Source organism: Xiphias gladius, chromosome 15, assembly GCF_016859285.1.
Source record: "Xiphias gladius isolate SHS-SW01 ecotype Sanya breed wild chromosome 15, ASM1685928v1, whole genome shotgun sequence".
In the NCBI taxonomy this organism is placed as follows: Eukaryota; Metazoa; Chordata; class Actinopteri; order Istiophoriformes; family Xiphiidae; genus Xiphias; species Xiphias gladius.
Window position 1 is genome coordinate 28,798,217 of NC_053414.1, and position 12,453 is coordinate 28,810,669.

Below are 12,453 nucleotides of genomic sequence, written 5' to 3' on the forward strand. Positions count from 1 at the left end.
CTGCTGTGTTGATTCATAAAAACAATGAAATTACAGTGGAAACCGCTTATAGTGATCACAGTTAGAGTGATCAAAAAACTTGGGACAGAATAATTTCTAAACAAATGCTGTTTAAATAATTTGCTTATAGTAATCAAGTAGTCCGCCTACAGTGTTCATTTTGGGTCTTTTCATACATGACAACATATAGAAAAAGAATTTTAAAACTGTTGTAGCCTACTACTGCAAGCTGTCATATGCATAGGCTCTCCTCTAACTTATTTATGAGGTTTTTGGACTGCCGCAGTGTGTAACGACAGTCCTGCCTGCTTTCCCACCACAATTTCACTGTGTGAGAGTGTGTGTGTGTGTGTGTGTGTGTGTGTGTGTGTGTGTGTGTGTGTGTGTGTGTGTGTGTGTGTGTGTGTGTGTTTGTGTGTGTGTGTGTGTGTGTGTGTGTGTGTGTGTGTGTGTGTGTGTGTGTGTGTTTGTGTGTGTGTGTGTGTGTGTGTGATATATTCTCCATTTGTTTTTTAAAACCAAATTGTCTGTGGAGCAGGTAGAACGTTACATTGACTTGACACTGATGGCAACACAACACAATGTGTTTAGTGGAATTTGAAGGGAACAGTGATATTGGACAACTGACAGGGTAAAACATCTGTGAAGATTGGCACCGGTGCTCTGCTGGTGTCAGCTGTACCATTAGGCTTGCGGATCTTTTCTGAATGTGCCCAGAGGATGTGACTGATTTAAAGCGGAGCTCCATTTGGGCCCCAAGGCTGTCTAAATGTTAATATGTGGCTGTCTGACATTCTGGTGCTGCAGACAGTGGACTCTGGACCTCCACAGAGAGATTGGAGGAAGGTTCGAGAGAGACAAAAGAGAAGCCCTGGGGTGGATATGAGAGAGAGAGAGAGGTGTAGATGAGAGGTGAAACAGAGGTTTGAGGAGGGAGGAGAGAAAGGGAAGGAGGGAGATCTGGAGGAACAACTTTAATGATTAGAGTGATAAAAAGGATTTTGCTTGAAAAAAGAAAGTGAGGGAAAGTATATAGAAAGGATATAGATATAGAAAGGAAGAAGGGATAGAGCATACTGGCATAGCTGTAGGGCTTAAGGGGCTTTGGGGACTGGAGGATAAAGACCTGCCCCAGGCCAAAGGACCAAAGCCAGGACTCAGACACCTCTGCATGTGTGTGTGGCCTGAATGTACCAAAAGCCCAGCAGAGAGCCAGCAGTGCACATCTGTTCAGTTGTGCATTCCCAACTTGCCAGGGACTGTGGTTAGAGGAAACCAGCTCTGAACTGATGAAAAATCAGGCAAGGGTTTTCTTTGCTTTGCAGCAACACAGCTGTCACGTTTTCTTCAGTTTACCACAGTTACTTTCCCTCCATTTTGTCTTTGTCAGGTAGACATAGTGTGATCATTTATAGTTCTACATACCAGCCTGGGAAAATTTCTTTGCTGCAATTTTTATAAGGTTTGTTTAGGATCACGCTGCCTGATTACAAACCAGGCAGTTTTTATAAATAAATGTGACAGGAGCTAAGACGTAGCTGGTTATAGGACAGATTTTTGTCAGCTTGCCAGGTTAGAGTATTAGGTGAAAAGAGGAGTCTAAAACATTTGGGTTTTAAGTTTTAGTTTCTTCTTTTGCAGGCGCTTCAGTGACATTTCCTCTTCGACATTTCGTTTGACATTTTTGGGAAATTAGCTCATTTGTTTTCTTGATGAGGGTTTTTAGAGAAGCTAACTCTTAATAACAACATTATTAGTGCCAATACACTAATATGAATATATCTACAGGTGAAGTCAGGCATTGTGTGGTGAACTAAAATATACAGTTGAGTACATAAGTATTTGGACAGTGACACAATTTGTGTAAAATTTCTTCTTTACATCATCACAATGGAGTTGAAATGAAGCCATCAAGATGTAATTGAAGTGTAGTCCCTCATTTCAGGGGCTCAAAAATAATTGGACAATTGACTGACAATCAGTTTCATGGCCAGATGTGGCCTGCGCCCCCATTATTTCATGACAAATTAAGGAGATAAAAGGTCTGGGGTTGATTTCAAGTGTTCAATTTGCATTAAGCTGTTCATGGGAGGTTTTGATGCAAATGTAGGAGGCCATCATTAGGCTGAAAAAACAAAACAAACCTATCAGACACGTGGCTGAAACTTTAGGAGTGGCCAAATCAACAGTTTAGTACATTTTTAAAGAGAAGGAATACACTTGTGAGATCAGCAACACCAAAAGGCCTGGAATGCCACAGAAAACGACTAAAGTGGATGATCAAAGAATTCTTTCCTTATTGAAGAAAAACACCTTCACAGCATTTAGCCAGGTCAAGAACACTCTCGAGGAAATAGGCGTATCATTGTCAAAGTCTACAATCAAGAGACGCCACCATGGATGTAAATACAGAGGGTTTACCACAAGATGCAAACCACTGGTAATACTCAAGAACAGAAAGGCTAGATTAGCCTTTACCAGAAAAAATCTAAAAAGTCTGCCCAGGTCAGAAACAAGATTCTTTGGTAGGATGAAACCAAGATTAATCTGTACCAGAATGATGGGAAGAGAAGAATATGGAGAAGGAAAGGAACAGCTCCTGATCCAAATCATACCACATCATCTGTCAAGCATGCTGGAGGAAGTGTTATGGTATAGGCATGAATGGCTGCCAATGGAACTGGGTCACTGGTTTTTACTGATGATGTGACTGCTGATAGAAGTAGCAGGATGAATTCTGAAGTGTACAGGGCTACACTCTGCTCAGATTCAGCCAAATGCTGCAAAACTTATAGGACGGTGCTTCACTGTACAGATAGATGATGACCTAAAACATGCTGCGAAAGCAACTCAAAGAGCTTCTAAAGGCAAAGAACTGGAATACTCTTCAATGGCCTAGTCAGTCACCTGACCTCAAATCAATTGAGCATGCTTTGCCCTTCCTGAATACAAAGCTGAGGGCAGAAAGACCCACAAAAAGAAGCAACTGAAGGCAGCTGCAGTAAAGGCCTGGTGAAGCATCTCAAGAGAGGAGAATCAGCATTTGGTGATGTCAATGGGTTCCAGACTTCAGGCAGTCAATGACTGCAGAGGATTTTCATCCAAGTAATAAAAACGATTCCTTAGATTTATAGTTATGTCAGTTTGTCCAATTACTTTTGAGCCTCTAAAAATAAAGCACTATGCATAAAAATGGCTATAAGGCTTCCATTAGCCTCCGTAAGCTACTGGTCGTACGAGACCAAGTAATGCTGTAGCAGCAAAATCCAAGAATACTGAATTGAGCAAGGGTGCATGTAATCATTCATGAATTCAACAGGAAGAAATGAGTTTTTTCTTCTTTTAAAAGTTACATAATCTCAATTTAATGAATTTGAGTGCAAGTTGACAAGGTAGCATAGCAATTAAAAAGTAGGCTACTAATGCCTTCAACTGTGTCCGACTTACCGACAACTCTGTCCGACATACCCTTGCTTGCAGGTCATAGTGGTCCTTCGTGAGTTTCTGATCGCACTCTATGATTGACACACCGTACCAGAAGGGGAGAAAATTGCAGAGTGGAGCTTTAGAAACACAAGAGTCATTATTTTAGCATCTTAAGATTTTCTAATTAGCAATAAACACTGAGCACAGCTGACATTTATGATAATGTGGCAATAGTTTTTAGTTTTTTTAGTATTTGGTCATAAACCAAAGACAAATTAAATGTTTTACCTGATGATCATGTTAAATGAGAAGTGAAGGGATAACCAATGTTATTAAAACCCTGAAGGGAGCATGAATGTCTGGACAAAATGTCATAGTAATCCATCCAGTAGACCGAATGACGAGGTGGATGGCCCCCTGTTACTTTTGCTGTATCTGCTCTGTTTATGTGTGTGTGTGTGTGTGTGTGTCTGCATGTAAGTACAGCTCAAGCAGCTACGGGGAATTTTTCTTTATGGCACTATGTAAATGAGGAGTCTCAAACCTTCTGTTCTGTTCTGTTTTGGGGTTTTCAGCATTTCTCCAGCTGTAGCTTCTGTCTGGATCTGCCTCTCAACTTAGAGTATTTTTACCCAACAGGCTGGTTGATCGCAGCAGGGACATAAAACATTATAGCAGGTTAGCTTGTTAGCCACTACAGATTCAACGCGGTTTGCCACACTAATTCAGATTCCCACAGGCACTTTAGATAAATAAGCTTGCAAAAAATAGGAAGCATAATGAATATGATTCATTTTGATTCTCTGATTTCCAATCAGAGAAGAGCTGATGCTTTAGTTTGTTTTTCAAGCTTAGAAAAGCACCAACATTACAGTTTAAAATAGATCTATATTAGAATCCTCGCAAAAACCTTGCACCAAAAGCAACATGATTTTGGCTTCACCCTTTGTGTGGAAGTGTCTGTGTGTGTGTCTGTGTGTGAGAGATAGAGAAAGAGAGAGAGAGAGTGTGTGTGGCATAACTGGTATCAGATAACTGTGCAGAGCAGTTTGATCAGAGGAGACTATGTTTATGAACTCAAACAGGTACACTAAATCAAAGCGTTGATCAAAAGCTAGTGGCAACACAAAGTGGCCAAAAATAATCAAAGTGGGCCTTATTTCTTCTAGTTTTTGTCAGAATTAATATAAGCGGCGTGTCTCCCTCCTGCAGTTTGCAGAGATTTGATGGATTTATTTATTTATGACTCTTCAAACTACACAAATCCTAGGGATATTTAAATCCCAATTTAAATATTTAAGTGAGAACATTTATTTCTAACATGGTCAACAGTCAGCCATAAAACATCTAACCTAATTTTCATGGATTTCACCCTAGTCCATAAATAAGCTCTGACCTGTCCCTTGTATTTTTGTCATTTCATATTTAATGACAGGCGGCTCCACAGTGTGGCACCAGTATACAAAAAGAGCTTTTGACTACAGTATTCAGTCCAGGCGCTATACATGAACATACACTGGCCCTGGTGTCATAGCCATGCTGAGTGCAAATATTCAGGGGCATCCCCACTGATGATATTGTACATACAGTGTGATGCAGCTTCTGTTGTTCTACCCTGAGCTGTACAGGCAGCAGTCCCACACTTCTCAATTCATTACTACCAGCATGGGTTTGAGAACAGGCATTCAGTAAATACCCAATAAAGTCCATTTGCGTCACCTACAACTTGTTCCTAGATTGTAATAATACCAATCAGAAGAGGCCTAATCCAAATTTTGCTGCATTAATGATGAAAAAAAGAGTTTTCTTAATAGTAATTGAAATGCTTTGTTCCGTAAAACTGGTACCTCTATTTACCGGTTTTTAGAAAATCTTGTGTTATTCCTAAATATGTAACAGATGTCTGAGATACAATTTCAGTTCCTTGACACACAATTTTTAATGTTTGTCCTTTGCAACTTCCTCTTAGTTGTAAATAGATTGACTTAGTTATAACCAAATGTACTGAAAGCTAATAATGTCTAACAATGTCTATGAACCACTCTCTTACACATCCTAATTCGGCTATAAGAGTGATCTCAGTCTTACTGATATCTTTCCCAGAATCCAGTAACAGAAACTATTAAGCAGAAGCTTGCATTCAACTGCAGTTCAGGGTAGTTTTTAGGCATTGGTGAGCCAGGCAGTTGCGTAGTGCACCACCAGTTGGGGGAGCCAGCTGTTATAAAGCCAGATCCTGGAAGGACAGCTATCGAAAGTGTCCATGTGTGTTCTGTTAAAACATGCACCACACAATGTTGTGAGGGAGTGAACTGCGAGCTGCAAATAAAGCTGCAGCCACCAAATTCAATTAATGACATCGCAATTAATGATAGGAGCCATGCCAGCAGAGTTGCTTTGAGTTTCAAAAACAGTTCTTTTGCATCTGTTTTTGCTTTTTGTGACATTTTGGACGGGAACCACACCTCTACACTGTTGCTGTCGGTCAAAACATTTAGCATTATGTTCGCAAGGAGGTTGAAGGGAGTCAAAATTCTGTGGACTTCTTGCAACAACAGATTTACAACAGAGTGACTGGTTCTGTATTATTCCTAAATATATGACAGATGTCTGAGATACAATTTCAGTTCAGTTTAATCTGTTTGTCCTTTGCAGCTTCTTCTTAATTGCAAATAGGATTGAGTGACTGGAATGACTAGTTCCTAAATATTGGCTTGGCTATGGGACACTGTACAAAATGTTATAGCAAACCATCAAAGAAAAGCTGTGATGTGGGTTATATGTTCTTAATGCAGAGGTATTAAGCCATCAAACATTCAAGTTGCTTCACTAATTTGAATGTGAACATAATGCAGGCTAAATGTGCTTTGTAATTTAAATAGGAGTGCAAAAAAATATGGAATGATAATCAATAAATGATATTGGATGATAAAATGTGGCCAGGACATTTACAACTATAAGTAACTATAAATAAAAAAAATACCTGCACTTCAGGACAGAAATGACAGAGCCTGGGTGTGGGAGAGTAAAATGACACACCTGCACAAATGATCACAAACTTGGATAATGTTGGAATATGAACACCCAGGTCGCTTATGATCCATATCACATCCCAGATATGATTAAAATCAGGATAAGAGATAAGTGTGCATAACTAGTGTGCAGACTATATAATGATGACAGGACACAGACCAAAGGTTGAGTGAAGTTGAATAAAGTTGAAATACCTTCGCCAAGGCCAGTGTCAAACAACATACACCAGACTTAAGAGATAAAAATTCAAAGTTATAGTAAATGATCCGGATCTACCCCAAAATTTAATCGATCCTTCCCTGGGCAATGTCCCATCCCTCCACAAGGTTGGTGCAAACCCGTTCAGAACTTATTGCGTAATCCTGCTGACATCTAAACAAACAAACAGACACAAGTGAAAACATAACCCTTCTTGGTGGAGGTTAATAAGAAGATCAGCTCCCTGAGGGGCAGCAGTGGATGGCCAGTGGCCTAGGGCATCAAAATGTCCAGAAATGGCCCTGCTGCAGCTGTGATATCATTAATCTAGAAGGAATCAGAGGGTACCTGATATTCAGACTTGAGGCACCCCACTATTATCCTTAAGCTCTGACATAGTCCCAGTACCATAGTCCAATAATGATCATACAAACCAAAGTTGTAGCTGATTAAATCATAAATACCAAATGAACAGGTTAAGGGCTCATTAGCGAATATCAACTTTCATGTCATGTTACCTTTATGAAGCCTCTTATCTTCAGAGCATGAGTTTTGATTTGTTATGAGAACCATTGTTTGGAGAGAAAAACCCACAGCAGTGCTTCAATAAATAAATGGTGGATTGTTGTCATTTGTGGCTCTTAAGAGGAGATCATTCAAAAGAATATTAAATGATGGGGCCTGAGTAAGGGGGCTGTAATATCCTAATGATGTTTAGATCAAGGTGCTGTCTCTCACATTTGTACAAATACCTGACTGTGTCAGAGAGTGATTTATGTTGTTTGTCAGATTTGGTTGTAAACACAAGGGCTCAGTTAGTTCTGTGTAAAGTCAGCATCAAGGCACTTAATTTTAATTTCAAACTTCAGAAGAATGTGTTCAGTGTGTAAAGTCATTCCTGCTCACCCCTGATCGCAACTGAGCAACTGCAAACAGTGCAAACAGACAACTTGTTAAATGTGGAATCTCCCCCTCTTTTTCTCTCCCCCTGTCTGTCACTTTCTTTCTCTCTCTTCCTCCACCCGTTCCTCCTCTCCTCTTCTGCAGGCTGACTGTCGCTCCAGAGAATACCTTCGCATACACTTCCCAGCTGTAGATACAGCAATCAAAGAATGAGGTAAGAGACAAAATATACATCTTACACGTTTGCGTTCGCACACTCCAGTGCACACCTTCTCACATACAATTAAACAAATAACTTGTTTGTGTGGCACTTTGGCACGCTGTGAGAGGAGTGATTTACACAGTCTTAGAATAAGATTAAAAACCACAGCAAGCGACTCAATGAGGAATTTCCCAAAATTCTAAAGTAAAGCCAAGTTTGTGGGTTGAAAGCCTGAACATTCTCATCTAATTGGCTGTTTAAATGAAGCAAATTTATTTTGGAGGAGGATAAATACTCCGGTATCTTCAGAAAACTGACTAATATAGAATTCTTGCAGAATTTGCAAGCAAATTAACTTTTTAATCAAAATATCTTCTTTGTGCCTTATTAGCAGGGGTACAGTATGGACAAAGGGAGAATAAAAAGGGAGTGAAGTTTAAAGGAGCCATTTGTAAATTTTGTAATCGCTACATAGCCAACATTAGCATTGGAAGCTGTTTACCTACCAGCCTAGAAGAAATGTTGCAAGTGTAGGATCAAACTTCATTTCTTTACTCGCCAAGAGCTGTCTCCAGCAGTGGAAAGCAACGCCAATCTTAACTCTTGTTTTGCTTCTTATCTATCACTTCTTTTCTTCTACTGAAGTTAGCGTGCTAACAAGCCAGCCCAGCCTGGGTGACCCATCTGGCCACTTTACGATAGTGAGCCATTGTATCCTCCAGTCTGCCCTAAAGAAGTATACCTCCTGTATTGTAAACGCAATGATGGCTAAAGCCTTTGGTCGGTGACCATCACCACCAGCCAATCCCGGCAAGAAACCAGGTACACGGCAGAGACAACTTACAAATAGCACCTTTAAATCAAACCCATGAAATGAAACCCATACATTGGATCCAGTGTGTAGTCTATATGGCACGTGATTGTTTTAGCTTTATCTCGGTCATGTAAGAACAGCCCTCCAGCAGGCTGAGATTCATTATTTTGTTTTAAGATGGGGGCTTGAACCAGGGCTTCCTATTTCAGTGACAGTATACAACTCCATTCTGCTGCAGAAGAGGTGGAAAGTTTAAGAGTTTAAAAGCCTTTGATAGGTTCTCCGGATTTATGTAGGGGGGTGGATGGGGCAGAGGTGAGCCAAGGATGCCTGAGGTTAAGCAGAGACACACATACAGAGAGGGAGATGCAACGATGAGGAGAGAAAAAGCCTTTGATCCTGTGATTCTCATCTGAAATAACAGGCAGCAACGCTCAGTTCGGCCGTACCTTTCCTCATTACTGATCAAAGTTGAAGAGGGTTAGCACACTCAGAGGCTTCGAAGACTCCCATCATCATTCACTCCCCCTCTCCAAAGCAAAATATTTTCATACATGCACAGAATTGTACATTTGGGACCCAAGTGAAGCTACTCATGCGAGCTCCCACTCATAATTTCGTTCACAGTCGCTCACACGCAGGCACACAAGGGTGCGTGCACTCTCCCATCCCTCAGTGTACCCCACTGGGGAACATAATGGGGTGTCCATGTCGATCCGCTCAGAAGCTCCCTGACATGGTGAATCCTCTGAGCGCCCTCCTGTCTTTGATCAGCCTCTCTACAAAGACACTGAGATAGTGAGAGAGGCCTTGTGCTGAGTAGACAGGGCTGTAGCAGGTTCCCTCAAGGCCTTAACCCAGCTCTACCCTCTCCCTCACTCAACAGGCTGCAGGCATATTTGATCAGACATACTGTACATTAGCAGATAGAGCTGATGAGCTTCTTCAGGCATGTCATCCTATAATTTCTCATATTGATCTTTTAGCAGGGCTATAATTTGCATCGGAGTATCACTGATGTTTGCTGAAAATTTGGTGGAGACCTGACCAGTTAGGTAGGCTTGTCTGTCTGTTAGCGGCATATCCCAAAAACTACTTAATTTCACTGAAAATTATTTGCAAATTCATATATATGTGTGTGCATGTGTGCATGTGTGTGTGTGTGTGTCTTTATTTCTTCATCAATAGATGCCAATTCCATTTCAGCCAAAAGAAATTCCAGATTCTTGTTCGCAAACTGCCATAACTCTCAAATTTAGTCATACGTTCTGAATCAACTCCAAGTGATCCTGCAGAAATCGAGTGCATTTCAACCATAGGTAGTGCAAGAGCAACATGGTAAATTTGAATTTCCATTACTCAAAGGTCGAGAATCTCATTTATTTTGAATATTGCATTATACGGAAGAACGAGAAGCACGGGAAAACCTCACAGTTGCCAGTGTTAACACATTAATGTAAGATTTTTACCCATATTGCTAGCCTTGGAGCAACACCAGATGAATATAAATTAACCCTGAAGTAGCGATTTTGTGCAAATTACATATTTCATAATTTTGATTTTTGATTAGCCGAATAGATTATATTAGTGTTGATAATGGATTTTTTTTTTTAGATGTAGCTGCCATCCAGTTTGCCACCAATTTGTTGACACTACATGTAGTTATTTTCACCACATGACAGATATTACAGTTGTGAGAAATTCCTGATGTCTTGGACTTAGAATTACAAAAGCAGGATGACATGGACAGTTTTCCCTCTTGGTTGCTTATAATTGTGGTCAGTGAGCTATGAGGTGAATGTGGCAAAATCCCTGGACAGGATTTTAGGTGTTTTTCAAAAATCATAACTAATCAGCTAATCAGCATGTTTGTCTGTCACTGAATATATTTTGATACGAATCCATATTCACTTGACGATTAAAAGTTTCTCAACATTTTCTCTTATTAAAGTCTTGTGGATTGTTTGGCCTTGATGGAGGTATGTACTCAAGCCCTACATTTACTCATTTGGCAGACGCTTTTATCCAAAGTGACTTACAACTGAGGCAACTTAGGGTTCAATGTCTTGCCCAAGGACACTTTGGCACCGCAGTCAGGAGGAACCGGGGAACGATCCATCAACACATTCTCATTATGTTGTGTGTGTGGTGTTTCAGAGATGTTCGAGGCTCTAGCAACCAAAGAAAACGAAGTCTGTTACGGCAACAGTAAAATGTTTTTGAGGCAAGATACTAGAGTGTCTCCTCATGTTGCGTTCCTGAAACCAGTTTTAATGGTCTCGAAAATAGCTGCTTATATTGATTTGAAAGGAGAGAATATTTCTAAGAAAATGGCTGGTATACATCTAGTAGTATGTAACCTTTGGTTTCTCTACTGTAAATATTTTAACTTTTTTTGAAGGTCCATTAATTTTGTCTTCTGCTTTAGATTTTTCTAATGAGTTTTCTATATGCAACAAGACAATGTTTGTTTTCCTTTCAATACACAAATTGTTGTTTCTTTTAAAGATAGTTTGAAAGCAGTCCCTGTTTTTTGGACACACTCTGAACACAGGTTAGTAGCTCTGTCTGCTTTATAAAACGTACTCTTGTCACGACAGAATAAGACTGTTGAAAATCAGCCTTTAGCTCCAAGCTCGACCGATGTGGCTGAACTCACTCCAGTGTTGACCTGCAGATAGGCTAGGGGGATGAGTGGCTGAACAGCGGACCGTGGTCTGTGTCCCTGGGTGGCAGAGGAAGAGAAATAGAGTTTCTGTCTCTGTCAAAGAAGGGGGAGAGACATGAAAGATGGGGCTGCAGTAGAGGAGATGAAGAGATCGGAAACAACAGGGGTGCTGAGGGAGGGAGGGAAAGAGCAAGAGTGTGGAAAAATCAATGGCTGTGTAAGAGAGGAAAAAGAAAGGAGTCAAGGCTAAAGGATAAAAACATATCAGTGGTTTGAGTGACAGAGTGATATGCTGGTTATTTCAGGATTTATCTCCTTGTATGTACGGCTATTGATTGCTTTTATTGCTGTATGGCACTACGATTTCGCTGATATCTCAACTGGAGAAAACCAGCAATTGAACTGGTCTGATTTCTTCAACATTACATGCTTCTACTTAAATGTTTTGTTTTGGTTTTTTTTTAATATTTTTTTTACTTATTTACTTATTTAACTTACTTACTTATGTTTTTACTTATATTTTACTCATACGTGTACTACTCCAGTCCAGTTAATAGCACAAAGTGAGCCACAATTTTAGGAATTTAACTGACAAAGTACAAGGACTTCATTCATCACCCCTTTTCCTCTGACTTCTCATTTTAGCTGTTGTCAAACACGACCTGAACATTTTCTCCAGTGACCTTGAACTGTGGTTTTGTTTTGTTTTTTTGCCAATGTGTGCACTGTCAGAGTTGTACTGTTTCCATGTCATACTATATTTGATGGTTGATCACTTTTAGGGAAATTAATGTGGCTAGTCCTACAACCGACAGTTACTTTCATTTTCAGCCTGTGACTTATTTCTTCAGTTAATTGTTTAGCTTATACAGTAACATGAGCCTAACATCTTTAAATAGTTTTCTGACCAACAATCCAAAACCCAAAGATATTCAATCCACAGCATCAGGATTTGCATGTTTTGCTAGAACACTTTTTTTCATTTTTTTTTTCAGAATGAACAAACAGTAGAGAAAAACAGACATTCTTAAGGTTATGTTGACTAAAAGAGAAAACCCCCTTGTTTTTTGCAGTTTGATTTGCAGATTATTCAACATACATTTCATTGTCACGTAAAGAGAAAACAAAAAATCTGGAAAGAAGAACTTTTTGAGGTGGCATTAGTTTTCTAACATTTCTTAAAATAAAGATTACTTTCTTTATATCTTC

The 12,453-nt window shown here is 39.8% G+C and overlaps 1 protein-coding gene across 4 annotated transcripts in view; it reads left to right on the forward strand.

The window, feature by feature from the left end:
• LOC120800777 (endonuclease V-like) overlaps positions 1-12,453 on the forward strand; it is a 65,005-nt gene that overhangs the window by 30,139 nt on the left and 22,413 nt on the right. For all 4 annotated transcript variants that reach the window (XM_040147121.1, XM_040147124.1, XM_040147122.1 and 1 more), the window contains exon 8: positions 7,705-7,774. In XM_040147121.1, coding sequence (XP_040003055.1) covers positions 7,705-7,773 — 69 coding nt within the window. In that variant the 3' untranslated portion in view covers position 7,774. The remainder of the gene's footprint in view (positions 1-7,704; positions 7,775-12,453) is intronic.